We start from the raw sequence: 24903 nt of genomic DNA, 5'->3' as shown, positions 1-24903 counted from the left end.
AACATTAGCAGGTGTGTGTGTGTGAGAATAACTGGACTTAGAGTGAGACACAGGAGAGCCATGGGAAATGATCAAAGCCGTGCGTGAGGAAAATTAATCTGATCAGAGATGTGCAGAATGAACTGGCAGGGGAGGAGGGGAAAGAGGGGGAGAGGAGGAGCTAATGCCTGAAGGTAGAGATGCCAAAGAGGATCAGGAATGAAAGTGAGGGGACAGACTGAGGAGAAGCCATGGAGCAGATTGGATGTGGGATACAAATGAGATGGAAAAGTGAAAGATGGCTCCAAGAATATTTCTATGTCCTGAAAAACAATGAATATGAAGAATTCAGAAAAGCATGAGAAGACTTAAATGAAAAGACATGGAATGAAATAAGAAGCTGGAGGAGGACACAGGGTCATAGAACCACCAGTTTGGAGCTGGAAAAGACCTCAAGTTCGACCTCATTATTTTACAGGTAAGGAAACTGAGGTCCAAAGTGGTGAATTCATTAACTTGCCCAATATCACATAGGTAATAAATATCAGAAATGGGATTTGAACCCAAGCCCTTTGAAGTAAGTGCTCCTGACACTGAATCTTTACATGGTCACTACAACAAAGTAAAGGGAAAGGATAAGAAGAACAAAAAAAATATATAAATCAACTGAAAGCTGTGTAATCATAATGATCAAACCTGACCCAGAAGAAGAGATGAGAAAATGCCCACCCTCCCTTCTTTGGGGAGGGAGGGAGGGTAGTGGGGAGGATGGGAAAATGTGGAGAAGGTGGCAGTGGTGGGGGGGGCAGCTATGGACGTGGAGCATTGCAGAGACTATTTAGACTTCATAGACGTGTTGGTTAGCTTTCCTGAACTACCTTTCTCTCTTTGAAAATCTTTTTTGTTTTAAGGGATGGCTTAGGTATATATTTGGAAATGAGAGTCTTGAGGAGATACTGGTCAGGGCAGGGAAAGACAGCTCAGTTTTAGACAAAAAATCCTAGCTTAAATCCGAGCTGAAAGGGACTTTCAAACAAACTTATCCAGTCATCTAATTTATCTTCCCTCTTGTTTTACAGATGAAGAAACTGAGGTCCAGGATTCAAATCCTGGCCCTTTCACTCTCGATCCATTCCTGTTCTACTGAATGACACTGCCTCTCTGTGTTGGATTTTAGGTGCAAGTGACACATCCAGGGAGATGAATCCATTGGACATTCAGAAATAAGGAGCTCAAACCTATCTCTTTCCAGAAAATATAATCTCCTTGAGGGCAGGGACTATTTTATTTTTGTCTTTAAATCTCCAGTGCCTAGCCCAATATTTGCACATAGTAGGTGCTTAATAAATGGTGGTTGTTGAAATTGTTCAAAATAAAATAAATATTTGTTGAGTAAAACAAAATAGTGGTTGAGATAACCATGGTTAAATGGAAAGAACACTGGAATTCAGGGGACCTGAGTTTGAAATCCAGGTCTATTTTTCACTTCTGAGTGACTTTGAACAAATCACTTTATATCTCCGAGTCTCAATTTCCTCATTTGTAAAATGAGAGAGTAGAAAAGGAAGTTGACTAATGAATAATTATAATACTCAACCTTGGCTTGGCAAAGAGATGAAGAATAATTCCCCCCTTTCAGTAAACGGGTAGGGGATCACACAGGTTCAGCAAGTTTCATACAAAGGCGGTCATTGTGTTAATTCTACTTAACTGTTTTTCCTTGTTATTAGGGAATCAGTAGGGCAGCTAGGTGGTACAGCGGATAGAGTGCTGGACCTGGAGTCAAGAAGACTCATATTCCTGAGGTCAAATCTGCCTCAGCTGTGTGACCCTGGGCAAGTCACTTCACCCTTTTTGCCTCAGTTCCTCATCTATAAAATGAGCTAGAGAAGAAAATGGCAAACCATATGGTATCTTTGCCAAGAAAACCCCAAATGGGCTCATGAAGACTTAGATATGACTAAAATGAGTCAACAACAGCAAACAGGCATCAGTCAATAAACATTTATGAAGTACCCACTGTATGCCAGGCACTGTGCTAAGTGTTAGGGACATAAAGAAAGGCAAAACATAGCTCTGTTCTCAAGAAATTCACTGTTTAATGGTGGGGACAACATGTTAACATTATGTACAAAGAAGACATAGAAAGGATAAATCAGTGAGTATTCAACACAGCGGTGGCCCTAGAATTAAGGGACATCAGAAAAGGCTTTCTGCAGAAGGTGGAATCTTAGCTGTGACTTGAGGGCAGCAAAGAGACATAGATAAGGAGGGAGAGAATTCTAGGTATGGGGACAGCCAGTGAAAGTGCTCAGAATCAAAGATGGAGAGTTTTAGGGAGGAACAGCAAGGAGGTCAATTTTACTGAACTGAATGTCGGATGTAAGTAGGATGTAAGGTGTACGAAGAATGGAAAGATAGGGGGATGGGGATGGTAGCAGATTATAAAAGGCTTTAAGCACCAAATGGACAATTTTATATTTGATCCTGAATGTGATAGGGAGCCACTGAAGTCTATTGAGGGGGGATGATGACAAGGAAGGACATTTGACTGGAGTTTGAAAAGCAGGAGAAAGATCTCCATAAATAAAAAATGACTGTGATAGAAAAAGAAAAGGTGTTAATAACTTCCATAACTTATTTTAAAACAAAATAAAGTGAAGGAGTTGGATTACATGATCAAAGAGATGAAGTCATTTGCCCAAGGTTATACAGATAATAAATGTCAGAGACCGGATTTGAACCCCAAACCTCTGACTGGAGACTAGGGCTCTTGCTATTATACCTGCACACAGTAATTACAACAATGCAAAAGAGGAGATGGGGGAAAAACTTGAAAGCTGCGATATTATAATGATCAAACAACCCAGCTCTAGCACTGAGTCTGTGATTGATCTTCTAGGATTGAACAACCTTCAGAATCTCACTAATCACTTAGAAGTCATCTGCACAGAGGCGTGGGAATGAATTGAAATAGCAACAATCTCAATTTCTGTAGTTCTTTTTCTTTTTTAAAATTAATTTATTTTCAACTTAAATGCTAAAACTTAAATAGACAATAAGAAAAGAAAAAGAAATGTATTATAAACTTAAGTACTAAAACAAATACAAAATAGGAAAAGAAAAAAGCTTTGCCACACGCACAGCAGAACGTAAGAGAGGATTTAAAATATACAGCAGTAGATTTCCATTTCAAAAAAAGCCTATATAATAATACTTCACACTGTGTTCTGAGCTGTCCATCTTTTCTTTGCTTCCTTGTAAGTTTTCTTTTGTTCTCTGCTGTGCACTTTTTACTTTGTTCTTGGTTTTTCCCCCTTTCCCTACCCCAGAGGACTACAATTAAGTGCGAATATGTTTATCTATATCTATATATGTACATATATACACATACATACATATATATACACGCATACATACCCATAAACAGACATATATATACTTACATACACATATATGTACTTAGATATCTATAATCATACTCACATATAGATATATAAATTCATATGCATCTATGTAAGACCATACCATACTTGTTTGTCCTATTTCTCTGAAGCTGGATAACGTCTTCCTTCATAGGTCTTTCCATATTTTTCTAAGTCCACCAACTCATCATTTCCTATACCACATTATGCTTCCAACATTATACTGTCTAGTTATTTTAAATAGTCTAAAATTCTGTAGTTTTCCATACAATTGTGTGAAGCAAGTAGTACAAGTATTATTATATTCATCTTAGAGATGATGAAACTGAACCTGAGTGGTAATTTGCCAAGTGTCATTCAGTCAGTAAATGGGGCAGCTCTGGGTCCAAACTCTAATCTTCTAAGTCTAACTTCTGTGTTCTCTCTTCTACCCTTCTTAGGAAGGGGATGTAGAATGAGAGACACAGGCCAGGAAGGAACCTTAGGAGACGCCTACACTTATTTACCAGGTAGGAAGGAATGCCAGTAGTAGATGGACAGGCAGGTAGGAAAACCAAACTAGTTCAACAACAAGAAAGACAGGGAGGAAAGAGTTTCAAGAAAGAAGAGACTCAGTTAACAATTTCAAATGCTACAAAAAGGCCAAAGAGGACAAGGTCTCAGAAAAGACCGTTGGATGTGGTGACCTTTGAGGCAGTAACTTCAGCAGCTCATGTGAAGGAACTCAGATTTTAAATTTGCAATGAACCTTAGAGATTATCAAGCCAAACGAATTCATTTTATAAATGAGGAAAGTGAGGCCCAGAAGGAGGCAGCATGGTACAATGGAAAGAGCCTTGGATTTAGTCAGAGGGTTCAAATCCTCGAACCTAGCCATTCGATTAAACCTCTTTGGGCCTCAGCTTTTTCACCTATAAAAGGAGAGGGGATTGGATGACTTGGCCTGTATCTAAGGATTCCTCCCAGCTCCGAATCCATCGTCCAGTAAGTTGAGGGGCTCTTCCCCTTTTTTGTTTCATGAATCCCTTTTTGGTTTGGGTGATGATTATGGCCACCTTCTAGCATAATGGTTTTAAATGTATGAAACAAAATGTTGAGGATTACAAAGGAAATCAATTAGATTGAAACGGTTATGAAAATATTTTTAAAACAGGTTCACAGACCCCAGATTAAGAGCCCCTGCTATAAGGGGAAATAATTAGCCCAGGCTCACACAGGTGGTCAGTAGCTGAGCTGTGATTCCCACCCATGTCTGTGATATCTAGCCTCTCAAAAGGTAGGAACCAGACTAAAAGTAGTTGAGGACTAAGTGAAGAAATTGAGATGGTCATTACGGGTAGCTCCTTTAAGGAGTCAGATGGTGAAGGGAAGGAATCAGAGAGCAGAGAATTGGAGGTAGGTAGCATGGCTGGGGATAAAGAAAGGAGAGGCAAGATAGAAGGGGACACACCTAAGCATGTCTGTTGTTGTGGCTGGGGTTGTCATTATTACTCAGTCATTTCAGCTGTGTCTGACTCTTCATGACCCCATTTGGACTTTTCTTGGCAAAGATACTAGAGTGGTTTGCCATTTCCTTCTCTGGCTCATGTTACAGGTAAGGAAACTCAGGCAAACAGGATTAAGTGATTTACCCAGGGTCACACAGCTATTAAGTATCTAAGGCTGAATTTGAACTCAGGTTTTCCTGTCTCCAGGCCCTGCACTCTATCCCCACTGTGCCACCTAAAGAGATGTTTGGGTTTTTTTTTTCTCCTTTCTTTTAGCTGAACCATAGCAATACTTTAGATCGTTTTCCTCACTGGACAGATGAACAGAGTAAAGGACCTTGGCCTGTAGCAAATATTTGGGTGAATAATTAAACATTTAGAAAAGTTAAAAAATATTCACAATGGGGAGTCAGAGGGGGTTAGGGAAAATTGACCTTGCAGCCAAAGTAAACAAGCAGTGGGAGAAGTTTCTTCAAACAGGTCCCCAGCTTCCCCCAGCCCCGCCCACCAAACCCACACCTGGGGCCTGCCGTCACTTCTGGGAAACCGAGACTGCGGTTAGAGATAATCAGCCCTTTTTAACTGGGCTGCAATAGACAGCTAGGAAAATGTGCCAAACCACAGACCCTTCTCCCTGGAAAGGGTCACTTTCATTCAGTGCAATCCCCCAGCTTCTGCCCATTGGAAAACTCATCTGTCTTTTTTTCTTTTCAGATGGTGACCTGACCGTATAAGTTGAAGGTATATCTGGATACCCTTTGTTGCAACACAGAGTTTGGTCTATAATCAAGCAACTTCAAAAGTTATTATGAAACAGACAGAAAGATTAAAAAAAAAAGGCCAGACCTAATTTCAGTTTGTCTGCTGCAGCACAGGGAGGGTTTGTAGGCTCAACCTTGACTCATATGTCTCCAACAGAGTTTTCTAGTTTCCACCAGGGCGAGCACAGGCAGGAAGAGATGCTCAAGGAAGAAAAAGACCTTTTGGGTATTCCAATCCAAACCACAACCTGCCTGAGAGGTAAGAGAAGCAAATGCTGCCTGCTTGCTAAAGGGGATTCCTCTGCAGGACCAGTTGGTGAGACCATCTGGTCATGCTGGGTGCTCAGAGTGGAGCAAGGGTTTGCTCCCCTCCTTCAGAGCTCCCCATCAACAGGATGGATTTTGGTAGAGGTTGAACTAGGGCATGTCTGGAGAATGGAAAAGTATTAGAATTTAACTCGGGAGATCTGGGTTCAATTCCCACCTTTATGGGATGTGTCTGCCCCTGGGGACAAACCACCTGATCTCTCTGAGACTCAGTTTCCATATCTATAAAATGGGGAAAAGGGAACTCCTATGCCAGTTACCCCAGAAGATTTTAAGTAAAGTGCTTTGTAAATCTTAACTCGATATAGAATTGTAAAGGTATTAGTTATTATTTTTGGATTTTGCCATATCTTTTCCTTATTGGGGATGTAATGATTTAGTCATAAGTCCTCGAATAAATAAATGGTCCTAAGGGACTATTGCCATTAGGATAACAACTCACATTTCTGTAGGGCCATAAGTTTTGCAAAGTGCTATTCCTCACAAAAACCTTGTGAAGTGGATGTTTTAAGTCTTATTATCTCCAACAGAGACTCATAAAGCATAAATGACTTGCTCATGACCACCCAACTAGTAAGGATATAAGGCAAAACTTGAAACTAGGTTTCATGACTCCAAAGCCAATGCTCTGTCCATGACACCATTTTTCTCATGCCATGGACCTGTGTGGCTGTTGAATGAAGCCTATGGACCCATTCTCAGAGTAATATTTGAAATACATAGGATTATAAAAGAAACCATTGAAATTCAGTTATCAAAATAGCATAAAAAGTTCGTGGACCCAGGTTAAGAACCCCTGAACTACACGCTCTCTTAGGATGCTTTACGAATGTAACTAAATTTACCTCTCAAGATAACATACTTGGGAAGATTTAATGGTACAAACATATGTATTCCCTTTGATTCAGCACAAACGCCAAGTATAGAATGCTTAGTTGATATCATGAAACAATAACTCAAAGGGCAATGGAAAAACACCTGGTGGAAGGCTGTTTCTGGGTGTTACCAAATACCACTTCTACTTAAAAAGTGGCATAACAGATATTATCAGGGACTGGAGGAAGATGTAGGCTGGTTATGGATCAAGGAAAGAGGTGACAGGCAGAGAACTCAAGGGTTAAATTGGAATCATAGCACAAAGAGCCAGAAGAAGGCTTCCAGGGCATTGAGTAAACTATATATGGGAGACATGGACAATAATGGCATTGGGATGAGAGAGCATGAGGGAGCTACATTCTGCCCAAGGGGAAGGAAGGACCCATATCAAGGAGCTCAAGCAATCCAAAGAATTTTGTGCAGGGCACAGTGCTGGTGCTAGGCATAAGGACAGCTCCCTCACTCCTAAGCCTCTCACCATGTAAGGTAGAAAAGGTATGTATACAAATGTCTGTGATATAAAGGAGAATGTGATTGTTTAAAAGCAAAAGAGAGGTAGGTTCAGGTCAAGTGTTTTGCGAATTCTGGGGACTGACTAAGCAATTGCATTCTGCTGAAGGTGGCAGATGACCTGGGGAGACTTTAAGGAGGTGGCACCTAAGATGGTGTTGCTTGTCCTTCATTTTCCAAGGGAATTAATGACATCACAGGCAAATGGGGGAGAACCAGGAGAGAACAGTGCAATGACAACCTAGAGTGGGGAGAGTATCCAGAAGAGGGAAAATGATAACTTCAAATGTTGCCAGGAGTTTAAGGATTAAGGAAACAACACTACACTTGGCAATTAAAATATCATTGGTTATTTGGAGAGAGCACTTTCAGTTGGATGATGAGGTCAGAAGCTAGAATAGAGAGTCTAGAAGACATTTAAGATGATAAAATCTCAGAATTGGAAGGGACCTCAAAGGTTACCGCATCAAAGGGAGCATAGTTGGAATCTAGCCAAATCATGCTCCATAAAAGCATCCCTATAGCATCCCTACTTAGCCAGCCTTCATCTAAAGACTTCCAGTGACAGGGAGCTCATTACTACACGAGACAATGTTTTCCATTATCAGACAGCACTGGTTTTGGGAAAAGTCTTCCTTACATTGAGGAGGCAGTATTGTCTAGTGGACAGAGGCAGCCTTAGAGTGTGGAGGACTTGGGTTCCAGTTCTACCTCCAAGACATACTGACCTGTGGGTCTTGGCAAGCCACTTAATTGGTTAGTGTCTGAGGCAATTCTCTTAGATTCTAAGTCGCAGAGCACGTGCAAGTCTTTATTGGTAAAAGGAGTTTCCTCACAAAGAACTCCGTGTATCAATGAAGTCATAGTTCCAGCAACCCTCTCCTCTACCCCTTCAAATGAAACCAAATCTGCCCCCTTGCCTCCCAGCTTTATCCCTTGGAGCCACACAGCTTCCATATGATGAACCTTCAAATATCTGAAGCCAGTGCTCATGACTCAAGTCTTCTGTTCCCCAGGTTAAATATGCCACTTTTCAAATAGATGTGATGTTTGGCAACACCCAGTAGCATCCTTACTCCCACCATGTGTTTTTCCATTGCCCTTTGGGTTATTGTTTCATAATATTAACTAAGCACTCTACAATTGGTGTTTATACTGAATCAAAGGGCATGTGTACGGTTGTACTATTAAATCTTCCTGAGTATGTTATCTTGAGAGGTAAATTTAGTTATGTTAGTAAATCATTCTAAGAAATAGTGTAGTTCAGGGGTTCTTAACTTGGGGTCCATGAACTTGTTTTTTAAACTGTTATTTTGATAATTAAATTTCAATAGAATTGGTTTCTTTTAGAGTCCTGTGTATTTTATTTTATACATTTAAGAACATTATTCTGAGGATAGGTCCATAGGTTTCCCTCACCGGACAAAGAGGTCCATGGCACAAGATCAACAGGCGTGCCACAGCTTCTTGGAGCCACAGTAGAGTTGAGTGTCAGGTGGACACCAAGGGTGGATGAATAGCCCTGAAAAGGGCTTGCAAGCCTTCACACCAGAGGTTCTATTGTCCTGGAACACCCCATACACCTAGGGTAAGCCTTGAATGAATGAAGGGAATAATCTCAAAACAGGCGGCGCTTGTAGGTAAGGTGGGTTCATTCTAAGAATAAGGGACAACAAGCAAAGACAAAGGGATGAGAGAAGAGAACACAAGAATGGGAGGGAAGGAGAAGCCCAGATTGGCTCCAAGAATATGGAAAGGAGTAATATGAGAGGAGGAAGGGAAGGCAATAAGCATTTATATAACACTAATTTGCCACACACTGTACTATGCACTTCACAAATATGATCTCATGTGATCTTCACAACAACCCTGGGAGGTGGGTGCTGTTGTTTATCCCCATTTTAGTTAAGGAAACTGAAGCAGACAGAGATTAAGTGATTTGTCCAGGGTCACACAGCTAGTAAGTGTCTGGGGCATGTCTCAAATTCAGGTTTTCCTGATTCCAAGCCCAATGTGCTATTTGCTACACCACCTGGCTGCCTCTAGTTGTATAGTCAAGTTTGACACAGCCCACAGCAAGGGCCACAGACTCCTGGAATTGGGCCAAAAGCAGTCAGACCCAAAAGAGGGCAAAGAAAGAAGGAAATGGCCCATATGTACTAAAATATTTATAGTAGCATTGGGGGTGTGGTGGTGGGGTTGGTGCAAAGAACTGGAAGGAAAGTGAGTGTTCACAAACAAAGGAATAGCTGAACAGATTGTGGTATATGAATGCAATGTAATATTATTGTATCATAAGAAATGATGAATAAGAAGAATTCAAAGGAACTTGAGAAGAGTTGTATGAACTCAAACAGAGCAAAATGAGCAGAACAATGAGAACAATGTACATGACCACAATAACTCAAAGGAAAATAATACTGAGTGACTTCTCCCATTACATTGTAAGCTCCTTGAGGGCAGGGATGGTCTTTTGCCCCTTTTTGGATCTCCAGCTCTTAGCACAGTGTCTGGTACATAGCAGGGGCTTAATAAATGTTTATTGATTGATTGAGAACTCTGATCGAGGTAGCAACTAATCATTAATTCAGAAGACTGAAGGTGAAGAGACTGAGGAAAAGAGGTAAAGGCAGGTAAAATCTCAGAAGAGAAGTGGTAGACTAGAAATACAGAATGGGGCGGATGTTTTCAGACACAGCCAATGTATTGATTTGTGTTGCTTGGCTTATTTGCTACAAGGGCAGCTAGATGGCACAATGGATAGAATGCTGGCCCTAGAGTCAGGAAGGTCTGAGTTCAAATCCAGCCTCAGACATTCACTGGGTGTGTGACCCTGGGCAGGTTACTTAACTTTGTTTGCCTCAGTTTACTCATCTGTAAAATTATCTGGAGAAGGAAATGGCAAATGACTCCAGTATCTTTGCCAAGAAAACCCTAAAAGGAGTAACACAAAGAGTCAGACATGATTGAAGATGACTAAACAACAGCAACAGAGATTTGCCACAAGGGACAGCTCCGCTGGATGGGAGGTAAGTCAGTGAGATATGACCAAGATTTTCTAAAAGAACAACATTGAAACTTTTAAAAAGTGATAGTCATCTATCTTCTTGGAGGATTCTCCTGAGCAGAATACATACTTATCTCACACTGGAAACCAGTTGGCTCTCACACATAGCCAGGAAGGAGTCACACAGTTAGTAAGAGTCTGAGACTGGATTTGAACTCAAGTCTTCCTGACTCCTGACCCAGTGCTCTATACACTTTGCCACGAGCCCCTTGTTGCCTCATCTCTGAACTCCAGTTTTCTCAACTACAAAATAAGGGGTTTGGACTAGATGATCTCTAAGCTACCTTCCTGCTCTAAATCCTATGATCTTGAAAGTGGGCAGAATTCACAAAGTCCAGGCAGCTCCTCAGACCTGGAAGCCCACCTCCAGTCATTGAATACTGTAGGAGAATCTCAAAATTGAGCTGATTACAATCACTATATGTTTACATTATGCTACCCTCAGTGGTGCCTGGAAATACTTTGATTATATTTTTATTAATTCTCTCTCTCATTCCTTACAAATGATTCCAAACCTTTTCATCTCTCCTCAAGGCCTTAAGTACCCTACTATCCACTCCCACTTATGGCAGATGATAATATTTCCTATTTTACTGAAAAGATATAGGTCAGTTGTCCTAAGCTACCTTGATTTCCTGCTTTGACACCTCAAGACTTCTTGATGTCTTTACTCATTCTCTTCCTCTCTCCTGCCTCATAAGAAAAGGTGACCCTATTCTCTTTTGCTAAAGCTAATCCTTTCACATGGTGTGTGATCTCATTCCTTCCCAACTCTTCCAATAACTTGCACTAATAGTCATCCACTCTTTCATGAATTTTCAATCTCTCCTTCTCCAGTAGCTCCTTCCCCTTTGCTTGCAAATATATCTGGGTCTCTATCTTAGAAAAAAAAAAGCTTCTACCTTATTCAATTTACCATCCAATCTATCCCTATACTCTTCATTGTCAAACTTGATAAAACTGTTTAATAACCCTGTGCCTCCAGGTTATCACCATTCACTCCATACTCAATCATTTGTAATCAGTTGCCATATTAACAACTATGGAAATTACTCTCAAAAAGTCGCCAGTGATCTCTCAATAAATCAAAGTTCAGTCACCATCACCTTTAATATCTCTGAAGCATTTGCAATTGTTGACCATTGCTTCCTGCATAATGTTATGTCTTTCCTTGGCTTCCATTATATCATATTTCCCTCATTCTTTTCCTAAGCGTTGTCCATCTTCTGTGCCTATTCTAGGTATAATCGATGATGGACCAACTCAATGAACCAGTGATCCAGCTACATGTCATTATCTGGACAACTGACAACCGACATTTTTCATCCACTTAGTTTTCCCCGTATGGCCTATTGTGCTTATCTCTTGAGTAATGATCTCAATGAGGTGCACATTTAATGTTCTGGGACATGATGCAATCAGCGTAATATCATCTGCAAGCACGAACATTTTAAGGACCAGCTACAGGGAATTTCACTACCATTGACTCTTGCACTGGATATCTGCCACACTGCTGGCAAACATCTTTGGTGAGCATTTATTTCCTTTTTATGCCTAACTAGACAATAATCAGAGAGTCACTAAAGATTTCTTTCTGTGCTTGCAATTATAAAGGAATCTTACATCATCTTAATGTGTGCATAAGACCCCTTCTTAGGGGAGAGCCTTGAAGACTCCTTTAACCAAGTAAAAATGCTTTTTTAAAAACAATTGAAAACCAATAAACACCACAAGAGTTTGTATTTTATGTATCTTTTGGTCATCTGTGTAACTATAAAGATGTGTGGTCTGTTGCAGAAAGCTTGCCTATTCCATTCTCACATTTTCATCAAGGATACCCTTGATATGTATGTAGATCACTCCTGTAAAGATTTCAGAAAGATGAAATTTTAAAAAACCTGGTATTCTCTTGATAGCCTTTTTAATGGTTTAATAATATCCTTCCATTATTTTTTCCACTCTTTTGGTATCTTCTCCTCATTGAAATAACTTGCAAAAATAATCCCTCAATGTTTTCAAGATTGTGTCATTTCCAACATGGATCACTTCATTGTGTTTCCGTTCCAGTCCAGCTGTGTTTTCCAACTTCATCTTAAAGTAACATTTCAACTTCCCTGTATGGGACAACAGGGGATGAAGCAGCAAGTTTCCAGTGTGGTGTTTGTTCTGTAATGATAAGTGACCATCAAATCTTTGGTTCAAAATCTCAAGTAAGGGAGACCCCATAACTGTCCTCAAACAGCCCATCCCACATTTGTATAGCTTCAATTGTTAATTGAAAGCTTTTCCTAAAATTAAGTCTAAATTTTCCTCTTTGTAGTGTCCACTCACTACTCCTAACTCTACTCTTTGGGCTAAGAAGTATAGTCCCTCTTCCACATACAAGCTCTTCAAATACTTGAACACAGCTGACAAACCCTCCCTGCCTTCCCCTTCCCTGAAATCTACTCTCCTCCAGGTTAAAAATTTCCAGTTCCTTCAACAAAGTCTTATATAACATGAAAAAGATCCTTTCTTATCCTGGTTTCACTCCTCTGGACACTCTCCAGTTTATCAGTGTTCTACCAGAACGGAACACAGTATTCCAGACAAGAAATAAGGGCTTTCACCCACAAAATAAAAGAGGCTATTTTAAAAATGCTAACAAATTTGCTTCATTTGCCTATTTCTTGTCCTCCTGTTAATCCATATATTTATGAAAGCTACTAGAAACATCACATTCAGATGAGTCTTACACCAAACTTTCTATAGACCTCCTTTGCCCTTCATTTCTTTTTATGGTCTTTTGAGATAAGAAACACCTTGGCAGAGTGGACAGGGCCCCAGCCTTAAGGTCAAGAAGTCCTATGGGCAAGTCACTTCACTACTGAGTGTCTCAGGCAACTCTAAAAGACCAAGTTGGGGAGCAGGTGCTGATCTGCAGGAGTCCTCTGCAGCAATGACATCTCAGGTCCAATTCCATCCCATCGCAAGAGAAGACACTGTTTTCACCACCTTTTACTATTCTCCTCATCATAGAATTTATAGTCTAAGCCAGTGTTGCCTGCACTTGCCATTTATTTTTGCTTGACAAAGAGGATAAATGGTTTCTGGGTTCCCTTGTTCTTCCACTTCTGATGACTCCTCCACATCATTTCAGCTTTTAAAGGAAAGAGTAATGATCAAGATCAATATTGTTGCTTATTTCTATTTTATCTGTCATCAATAACTCATTTGAATAGGTCGGGTTGAAGCCTTTGTAATTGTTCTCAGTGACTTCTCATCTTTAGCCTTTCCTCAAATGTGATGCTAACTTTGAGCTTTGATCTAATTCTAACTTTGCTAACTAGTCAATGGATTGACTACACACACGCGCACACACACACACACACACACACACACTAATCTAATAGGGCTTCCATATCAGTAACCAGTAACTTTCCATCTATTAAGACATAGTTTTATTTTTATAATAGTGTTAAAAATAGCAACAATAATAGCTAATATTTATGTAACACTTTAGGGTTTGCAAAGTGCTTTACATGTGAACTCATTTGAATCCTTACAACAGCCCTGTGAGGCAAGTGCTATAATTGCCCCTACTTTACAGATGAAGAAACTGAGGCACAGAGAGATTAAGTGATTTGCCCACAGCTAAGTAGCTGAGATTGGATTCAAACTGAGGTTTTCATGATTCCAAGTGCTGGACTTATCCACTATGCCACCTACAATTCGACAAGCAGCTACAGTGTTCAGTGGTAAAGACAAACCATCCCATGACCACAGATGTACTCTAGTTCTAATTCCCCCTCCCACCAATGTGTGACTTTGACCACAGTGGGGATAATCATCATAGGAACCCGCATTTGTATATGACTTTAAAAAGCTCCCAATTGCCCACCTGATAAAAGCAAACTCTTTATCCTTTAGTTAATCAATCAACACATTTATTTAAATGCTTATGTGCCAGACAGTGTGCCAGGTGCTGGGGACACAAACAGGTAAGAAAAAACTTACACTTGGGGGCAGCTAGGTGTCACAGAAGATAGAGCTCTGGCCTTGGAGTCAGGAGGACCTGAGTTTAAATCCAGCCTCAGACAATTGACACTTACAAGCTGTGTGACCCTGGGCAAGTCACTTAACCCCGACTGCCTCACCAAAAAAACAAAAACAAAAACCCCCACACTTATGAAGTTTATACTTTAATGGGGTACATTAAATGGATACAAGTACACATATAAATATATACAGAATGACTAATTATAAGATCATTTGGGAGAAGGGCACTAGCATATGGGGGGGGGGCTAGAGAGGAGAAGAAATTAGGAGAGACTTCCTGTAGAAAGAGGTGATTAAACTGAAACTTAAAAGAAGAAAAAGATTTCATGAGGCAGAAGAGAAAAAGGAATGCATTCCAGACATGAGATCTGGTAGTCACAGAGGCATAGCCTCAGGTGATGGGGGAGTGGTATGTCTTGTGCAAGAAAGGGACAGAAGGCCAGTTGAGCTGGATTTCAGAGTTGAGTATCTGAGGAAGAAAGAGCAATGTCCACTGAGGTCAGAAAGATAAGATGAGGGCAGGTTGTGGGTGGAAACTGAAGAGAGGAATCGGTATTTTTCCCTAGAAGCAAAGTTGAGAGGTGAGAAGTGACATGGCCAGGTCCGCGTTTACAGAAAATCACTTCTGTGCACAGAACAGCCTGGAGTGTGAAGACACTTAAGCCAGGAAAACAAATAGAAAAACCAAATGAAATAGAAATAGAAGTTGCAGTGATTCAGGTAAAAAGTGAGGAGAGTCTGAACTAAGGTTCTTATAGCTGTGTGCATAAAGAGAAAGGTTTGGATGAGAAGGATACAGTGGAAACAGAAATCAAAATATTTGGCAACTGGTGTCATTGACAGAAAGTAGATTCTGGAAGATATGAGTATTTGAGGGGAAAGATAATGAGCCCAGTTTTGGACACATTGAATCTGAGATGTCTTTGGGACATTCAGTTTGAAATATCAAATGGGCAATTGGTCACATCGGACTGAAGGTCAAGAGAGACTGGACTAGATATATGGATCTATGAGTCACATGCATGGAGAACTTAGACCCACAGGAGCCGATGAGATTACCAAGAGAGTACGATTAGAGGGAAAGAAAAAAAGGGCCTAGGACAGAACCTTGAGGTACGCCCACAGTTGGGGGGTAGAGTTACATGATGAACCAGGAAAGGAGCTGGAGAAGGAGCAGGTGGACAGGCAGAAGAAACAGGAAAGAGTGGTGTCACAAAAATCCAGAGAGGAGAGTACCCAGGAAGAAAGGGGAGTCAACAGTGTCAAAGAAACAGATATGGTTTAAAAAAAAAAAAGAACAGAGAAAACAAATCTGATTTGGCAACTTAAGAGATTGGTGGAAATTTTGGAGAGAGAAGTTTCAGTTGAGTGATGAGGTCAGAAGTCAGATTGCAAAGTGTTGAGATTGGGAGGTCAGGAAGGGGAAGCAATTGGTATAGGTGGCATTTTCTAAGAGCTTGCAAGTTACAAGGGACATAAAACAATACAATGAGGCAATGGTATGGTTAAGTGGGAATTGGAGTCCATTTGTGCACTTCATGGAAGGAACTAATGAGAAAGAGACAGAGAGAGACTGAGACTGAGCCAGAGACAGAATCAGAGAATGGTTGGAGCTTTGATCTGCTGGAAAAGATGGGAGTGGATAGGTTTCAAGCTCACAGGTAGAGAGACAGGCCTTGGTGAGGAGAAGGGCCACCTGGAGAATGATGTCAAGAGATAAAGAGATAGGGAGAAGAGGCAGCTCACATCATATGGCCTCAATTTTCTCAGTAAAGAGGCAAGGTTCTCAGCTGAGAGAGAGAAGAGAAGGTGAATAGAAGACTTATATTCAAGAACCTTCTTTATCTAGTGTCATCTATGGTTTCAACCTCCTCCTGTTATTCCTCTCCATGCCTAACTAAAGTATTTAACATCTGTTTTTACAAATCCATTGCTTTCCCAATGTGCTTTTCCTCACACTGTACCCTGACTGTAACATTCCTTTACCTCATCAGAGAGCAATCTAAGACTTAGTAGATAAGTAGCTAAATAGTGAAGTGGAGAGAGCCGGGCTCAAATCCAGCCTCAGATACTTCCTCGCTGTGTGACCCTGGGCGAGTCACTTAACTCCTGTTTGTCTCAGTTTCCTCACCTGTAAAATGACCTGGAGAAGGAAATAGCAAACCACTCCAGTATCTTTGCCAAGAAAACCCCAAATGGGGTTATGAATAGCTGGACACACCTGAAATGACACAACAACAGGACTTCTGGGAAGGAAGATGAGCCATACATCCTAAGCTTACAACTCCGGGTCCTGCATTCCAAGTCATTTTTCAGAGGCAGGCCTGGAGTCAGCAAGAGTATCTCTCTGTGAGTTCAAATCTGACCTCAGACACTTACTAGCTGTGTGATCCTGGGCAGGTCACTTAACCTTGTCTGCCTCAGTTTCCTTATCTGTAAAATGAGCTGGAGAAGGAAACAGCAAACTACTCTAGTATCTTCACCAAGAAAACCCCAAATGGGGTCACAGAGAGTCAGACATGACTGAGACTACTGAACAACAACAGATTTCACGTAGAAGTTAAGTGACTTGCGCAGGGTCATAGAGATAATGTTTCAGAAGTGGGGTTTGAAGCTAGGTCTTCTCCATGCCAACCCCAGCACACTATCTACAATGCTGTATTGCATCTTTATTTCTCAAGGGCCCTTTTTATGTTCTATTTTGCACTATACTTAGTGCACATTTGTTGCATAGGATTACATTTTTGAATATTTGTCCTAACCTTCCTTCTAGATTTGTAAGTTCCATGAGGTCAGGGACCAAACTTTAATTATCTTTGACTCTCTCTCAAGGGGGTAGAACAGAGTACTTTGCACATTCTCCAATACTTCAAAGATCAGTGACTTTATGCTCCATCCACAAATGCACCTCACACTTCTTTAAAAACTTTAGTAGACCGTTTCATGAATACCTGTGGTCCCCCACAAAAAATACCTGCACTTAGCTAGCTTCAGCCTTAGAAAATAGACACTTGAAGGAGATGAAAAACAGGTTTAAAACTTACAGAAAATGTTCTGGACCAGACATCACAGTAATGGTAACAATAATAGTAAAGGCTACCAACCAGTACAGACCATGAGATTCGTCAAATTTAACGAAGTGTTTTACCTCCAGATGAAACCTATGAAATGGCTGAAGCCCCAAGAGTAGAGTCAATAGGCCGGCTCCATTTTGCCCACGGAGGGCAATCATTCAACCAATACCAAGAAAATGTTAATAAACCTCAAACAAGTGGCTGGCTCATATGGTGCATTTGTTTACAGAAAGAGAGGCGTTTATAATGGCAATAAGAGACTGTCATTTTCTACAGAAATCACGAACAGGTTATCTTTAAGGAGTCTGGATTTAATGATTAGTAAAGACTATGCAAGGAACCAGCAGAAATGGCATGACATATCACTGCAGGTTGCGAAACGTTCGCATCAACCAGCATCTACAAAGACACAACCGAGCCGCCGAGAATCATACACACAAAGCTGCTTATCCCACGTCAGTGGACAGATGACAAATTCTTACATGACAAAATACAGACCCCTACATGTCCTTGAGAACTTAATGAGCTGGACTGGAACCAGACCATTATCCCAGTCCAAAACGTCGCCCACTATCGTCAGGGTACAAAACTGATCAATAAAAACGTGAGAATGATGGTTTTTAATATATATCATCATAGCACATAGTCATAATCTCCAAATTAAGCTGAATGAAAAGCTTTCAGAATGGAGAGAACGGACAAATCCAAATCACGCAGAAACTCGTCACCAGGCTCTGCTCCTGACTCTACTCTTCCACCTTGATCCCAGCAGGCTTCTCACTCTGGAGATTACTCCGCCTCTATGTCCCCTCCGCAACCCCTCCAGTGGTGAATTCCTGCCCAACCTTCATCTGAGGATGTACGTCAGAGCTATCCTGCTCAGTCCCCTCCTGGATGTGTTCCTGACTATCTGGACTTTTTTTATAGTTCCCCTGATTTTCAGCCCCGCCTCCCTTTCAGTCCCCTTTTTATGTTCATCTTTTCTCATCAGAATGTAAACTCCTTGAGGGTAGGAACTTTTGGCACAGTGCCTGGCTCATTTTTGTTGTTGTTTAGTTGATTAGGCCATGACCCCATTTGGGGTTTTCTTGGTAAAGGTTTGCCATTTCCTTCTCCAGGTCATTTTACAGATGAAGAAACTGAGGCAAACAGGGTTAAGTGACTTGCCCAGGGTCATATAGCTAGTAAGTGTCTGAGTTCAGATTTGAACTCAAGTACTCCTGATTCCAGGCCCAGCACTCTAACCACTATGCCACCTAGTTGCCCCCATATATACTTATTAAATAGCTATCTAGTAGGATGAAATTCATATCATCTCTATTTTTCCCATCTACTACTGAGGTTGTCTTAAAGATACTTTCAATGAACCTACAGGTGCCCTTTTCTCCTAATACTTGTATTCAGTGATAAAAGCAGTCATTTTATCCATCTGCTCAACAGTCATCAGGATAGAAAATATAAGGGAATAGCAAGATAGCAATTCATCCCAAGACCGTTTCTATCAAAAAAACCCATCTAAAAATCTGAGAAGAATGAAACAATATGAGAAATTGTAAAAACCATGTGATGCATTGATGTTAGCTGAAAAAATTTCATTATTTGCCAAATACCTAGAACAAGAGGTGGCTGGTGGTTAGGATTATACATCAGAAGCTAGATATATGTCCTATACTTCCAGATGACAAAGAAACACAGACCTCAAAACATCCTTGAAAGCTCAACAAGTGAACAGCACGGGACCTGGAACATCATCACAGACTGTTGCCTACAATTGCCCAAACATAACATTGCTCCATAAAAAATTGAGATCAACATTTTAAATAATAGATGCAGATGCCACTGTACCAAATACTCAGCCTCTCCAAGTTACATGATACCAAAAAGCCTTTCAAAATATAGGGGACCTAGCAGAAGAAATCAATCATAAAGGAAGAGGATGAGGGACAAAGAACCCCATTCTCCTGTTTCCTATTGGAATTGTCTTCAAGATGCTTTCAGTGAGCCTATGAAAAATGACCTTATATCGAGATATTTTATTCAATTAAAGGAGTAGTTATTTATCCATCTATGCAACAGTCTTCAGAACATTAAATATAAAAGAAAAATGGCTGGATAAAGACTTGCTCCGACAGCATTTTTATCTGAACTCCACCAAAAAAATAATAAGAAAAATAATAATAGCTGATGTTTATGTACCACTGCAAGGCTTAAAAAGCATTTTGTACACTAATGGCTTACATTTTTATTATACATATATATATGAAATCTGTACATATTATTCATACATATATATTTACACACACTCATATTAATTCCTTTGATCTCCACAATACAACTGTGCAAATAATTACTGGAAGTATTATTACACCCATTTTACAGATGAGGAAACTGAGGCTTGGGGAGGTTAAGTGACTTGCCCAAGGTCACGAGGTCTAACAATAAGTGTTAGGTGCAAGATTTCAGCCTAAGTGTTTCAGGCCCCAAGTCTAGCATTCTTTCCACTATACCATGCTTCACCTCAGAAGAGGGATAAGAAACTGAGTGAGGACGGGCTAATGCCATCCATCCCCCCAATAGAAAAATGGCACTAATGCACCAGGAGTGTCATCTCGGTATGACACACATGCTGTACATTTTCCCCAAAGCATGAAGCCTTTAAAGGAGTACTGATGAAAACAAAACAAAAAAACACATTTGCAATTACGCATCCTAAACTGGTCAGAGCAGTGCAGTCACCAGGAGTAGATAAGAAACAAACACGATCTGGAAGCATGAATTGCTTAGGACATTAATCTCTTGATTTTCCTGATACTGGCTGATCATTATTCCAAAGAGATGAGGGGACAGATGTTAAATTGGTTTAGTAACTTAAAAGAATACTCATGATGGAGAAAAGATGGTCAGTGACCACAGGGAGCTCTTTATCAGTGTCCATACTGCTCTGTAGACAACCTCAGCTTACATGGAACAGACATTGCCAATCAAGATAAAGGTCTCAGTACATGAGGCAGTAAATAAAAACTGGACTGACAAGGGGAGGAAAAAATGAGAAAAGCTTCTAGCTTCTATAGAAGCTATATATCTCTGATAACCATTGGGTAGGATGATAGGAACTGAAATACATTTCTTTGTACAGGTATTAAAGGAGTTCACACTATTTCACTCACTACTACACTGAACGTAGGGCAAACAGTGGGATCTAGTGGAGAGCAAATTGGATTTGGTTTCAAAGGAACTCAGCTTTCCTCCCAACTCCCTTACTTAACAATTTGTGTGACCTGTTACAAGTGACTTTCCCTCTGTGAGACTCAGTTTCCTAATTTGTAAAATGAGGAGGTTGGAACAGATGGTCTCTAAGTTCTCTTCCAGCTCTTAATATCGTGATCCTGAACAGGGATGGTTGTATGTTATTCTATGCTTTGATATTATTGTAAGCCTTTAACCAAGAAGGCTCCCAGTTAGTTGTCTCTGCATTCCTACTGGAAGTAATCAGGAGTAGAATCAACCTCTAGACATCTACAAAGTGCAGAGCTCTTTAATAATTGTTAGGTCAGTGTAAAGACCACTTCTCCATAACGTGAGAGAGCTGGACCAGATGGTCTTGAAAGGCCCTATCCAGTGCTAAATTCTATGATCCCATTCAGTGCAAAAGGATCCACCAAGTCTGGTCAAGCACTAGCTTCTAATCAGTCTCTCTCTCATTTTTTAAATGGTCATGCTATTAAAAAATAATCATAATTAACAATCCTTTAGTGAGGCTTTATAGTGTGTTCAGTCCTGGCTAGGATAGGTGCTATGGGGAATACAAAACATATATAAATATAGGCTTTATCCTGAAAGTAGTAGAGCTGACAGCCTATTTTTGAAAAGAACACTAAATGCTTGACCCCAATTAGTGTGTTTATTACATGTAAAAGGATCTGTAATAAGTGTTGGACTGTATGACACAGACTAGGAGCAAAAGGAATTTGAAGGAAAGTGAATACAATTAATAATTGCTAACATTTATATAATTGCTAATTAGAACATGTATGTACACACACATATAACTACAAGTAGTCTCCCAAATAGAATGAAAGCTCCTTGAAGGCATGGATTTTTTGTGTTGTCTTTGTATTTCCCGACCTTCTACAAGGTCTGGTACATGATAGGTGTTTAATAAATGCTTATCAATTGGTGGATATAGCGCAAAGTACTCTCGTGTTTTGTATCTCATTTGAACCTCACAACAACCTTGTGATAGAGGTACTGTAGTTATTTTATGCCCATTTTACAGAAAAGGAAACTGGTGCAAAGCAGTAAGTTAATATGTGCATGGCCACACAGCTGCTAAGTGTCAGAGGTAGGAGCTGAACCTTCCTGGCTCCCTGCCAAGCACTGTATCCACTACACCCACATCATTGTCATACCTGTAGAATGAGAAAATTCTCGCAAAAGAGCACAGGAGACATGAAACAATAAAAATCTCCAAATGTTTCCATCTCTTGTTTCAATCTTGTTTTTGAAGTGCTCACATACCTACTACCCTGTCCATTTCAATGGCAGGAACAATGTCCTGGCTTCATATTCTTTGAGACTAGTGGCACACTTGTCAGGAGAGTATCATTTCTCTTCCTAGCAGAAGGCTGGGAGTGAATATGCCATTTCTGTGAAGAGCTCTTTCCCTGAAAATTTTCAATATGTGCTTTTCACAGGCACTGCATTTAATTCATGTTCCTAGAACTAAAAATCATCTTCAGTCCTTTCCAGTCATTCTAAGTTTTGTGAGAGGAAGAATTCCTGCTTGGTAAAGTTGACTTGCAGAAACTCATCCTGTTTTGTGGCTTTTAAAGTCACGTAGTCTAGCAAATCCCATTGAGTGGGCAGAAATAATTTAATTGTAACAATGTAACAACTTGCCTTCATGAATTTAAGCATCCCCAGAACAAATTTCTGAAAAGAGGCATTTGTTTCTCAGAAACCTGCCACTAATGCCAATGAAAACAGACAGGGCAACATGAGTGACTGATTTCTGAATGTCACTGTTTCCTGAGCAAAGACCCAAATATCTTCTGCAGCTGTCACTGGTACTGTGCTAAAAGATGGAAGCTGAGGCATGGAATTTTAAGACTGGGAGGCAGATTGCCATAATTTTTTGAAATCATCCCTTTTTAAAGAGGCTCTTACACTAGAGAAATCCATTTCAGACCCCTCCCTCCTCTAAAGGCTCCAAGTCTGGCACAGTGAAAAGAGTACTGGATATGGAGTCAGAGAATAGGATCAGAATCTCTACCCCTTACTATCTGTGCCACTTTAGACAAGTCACCTTCACTTTTCTGGGCCTCAGTTTCTTCCACTGTAAAGTGGACTGGATGCACTCTAAGGTCTTTTCCAGCCCTAAGCCTATGATTCTGAATTCATCACTCCAATCAGTTTGCCTTTTATATTTGTAAGGGAATGTAGGGATCCAGTCACAGCTCTCAAAAATAGTCATTTAAAAGGCTGCCTTGACTCCTTTCTAAGGTAAATCACATCTAATTATTTTAAAGGTTCTGCCACCAAACCTTGTTTAAAAGCAAAACTTGATACCATTCTGGAAGTAAACCTAAAGTCCATTTCTGGTGACTGTCATCTATGGCTAAATGTCTGCTCACGTTAGAGTTCTATCTCTAACACTTAGGTTAGCGCTTGCCCGCTTTCACAGGGGATGGGGGTTAAGTTCCTATTTCAAAACTGCCTCAGCATTTCCTCGCAGCTGAAAGGAAGAGTTACAGAAGCAAACACATCCGCACCTACTGCCGCCCACAGATCTGTGAACTAGGAGTGCTGATCTGGGGGCCTTCGTTTGAAAAACAAAGTTCAGCAAACCCAAAATCGAGTTAAAGAGGGAGTACAGAGGGTTAAAGTGGTTCTCAGGTAGTCCTATAAAAACCGTGTGTCTCGGCCCCAGCACTGCTTCAAAGATCACTCCAGTTATTTTGTCACTTACCCCAGCACTTTTCTGCAAGGCTGTGCTGAAAGCCCTACAAATTATCTGACCTGAAGGGAAGATTATTTTACTCCCATGTTTGACATCACTTCCCTCGTTATTCTCTGGGCTACGGTATTAAACATTATGCTGAGAGGAGGGAGCTTTCCTTTCCGGGGAGTCATGAAGTCTCCCCGAAAGACCATAGCAGCCAAATCCAGTTGCTTCCTTCCCCTCTCGGCGCCGCCCCGCCCGCAGCTCCCCTGGGCCAGCTGGCACTTCCAGGGCACAGTACCCCTGTGGCGTCCCCGTCCCCGAGGGGAGCAGACGAAGCCCCGGGCTCCTGTAGCTGCTGGGGCTCCAGAGCCTAGGCACTTTCTCCTCCCTCCTTCACTCTTTCACCAAATCCATTTCCCTTAAAACAGCCTGGGGACTGTCAGTCTCAGCGGGGCTCCAGCCCTGCCCCGCCTGACCCCACCCACCCCACCCCCAAGTCCTCACCTGTGCGGTTCTTCGGCACCGGATCCTCGCTGTCGTCAGCCAGCACCGCTGTTCGGGACACATCGAGGCCCGACGCCGCCGTGGCTGAGGGCATAGCTCCGCGCCACTTTGCGCTGCCCCCGCTGCCTCCCCCAGGAGCACCAGCCTCCGGCAGGAACCGAGGAGATAGTGAGAGGAGGGAGCGGGAGAGAGGGGACCGAACGAGAAAGGAGGGGAAGAGGAGGAGGAAGAGAAGGAGAGAGGGAAGAGCCGGGGTGGGCAGCGGGAGGGCAGCGCTGTCTTTGGTGGCCTCGGGCAGCTGGAGGTCCCGTCCGTCCCGCTCCCTGTCCCGTACGGCTCTCCTCCTTCCCTGCCTCCCTCCCTCCCTCTCGCGTGCCCAGCCCAGCCTGGCGAAGAAGCACTCAGCCCCTAAATGGTGACAGCTCCATGCAGCCCTCTAGAACGCTGGGTCCCGAGCTCAGTGCCGCTGTCCCTGGGCAGCGGAAAGTGGGCCGGCCAGGCGGTCGCAGGCTGGGGCTGAAAGGCTGAGGAGGCGCTATGCAAGAAAGAACTGGCGCCTGAGCTCTAACCCGGGCTCTCGCAGCCCGAGCTGTGAGCTCAGTTTTCCTTCTCTGGCCGCCCCGCCCTTTCTCCCCCCACCACTCCCCTAGCCCAGCCCAGCCCAAGCCTCCCTGCAGCAGCCTCTGGGGCCCTAGTGGGGCGGGCTGAGAAATGAAGAGCTGCCTCCAAGGGGCGGGGCCGTCAGGGGCGGGGCCTTGTGCAGGTAAGGCGACTGTGGCCAGGGAAGGCCCTAAAGATTGGGGAAAAGGAGCAGCACAGACGTGCACGGCTACTCTCAACAGCAGAGGAGGAGGGGATATTCCATATGTATGCTATGTATGTCAGATGATCCTACAGCTCTAAGCAGGTGC

The 24903-nt window shown here is 41.7% G+C and overlaps 1 protein-coding gene across 1 annotated transcript in view; it reads right to left on the bottom strand.

The window, feature by feature from the left end:
- Nucleotides 1-24597, bottom strand: part of SUSD3 (sushi domain containing 3) — a 73047-nt gene extending 48450 nt beyond the window's left edge. The window contains exon 1 of the mRNA XM_020999173.2: nucleotides 23993-24597. Coding sequence (XP_020854832.1) covers nucleotides 23993-24086 — 94 coding nt within the window. The 5' untranslated portion in view covers nucleotides 24087-24597. The remainder of the gene's footprint in view (nucleotides 1-23992) is intronic.
- Between the last annotated feature and the right edge of the window lie 306 nt (nucleotides 24598-24903).

Source organism: Phascolarctos cinereus, unplaced genomic scaffold (genome assembly GCF_003287225.1).
Source record: "Phascolarctos cinereus isolate Bilbo 61053 unplaced genomic scaffold, phaCin_HiC Scaffold_4;HRSCAF=312, whole genome shotgun sequence".
In the NCBI taxonomy this organism is placed as follows: Eukaryota; Metazoa; Chordata; class Mammalia; order Diprotodontia; family Phascolarctidae; genus Phascolarctos; species Phascolarctos cinereus.
This window is presented reverse-complemented; position numbering and strand designations above follow the sequence as displayed.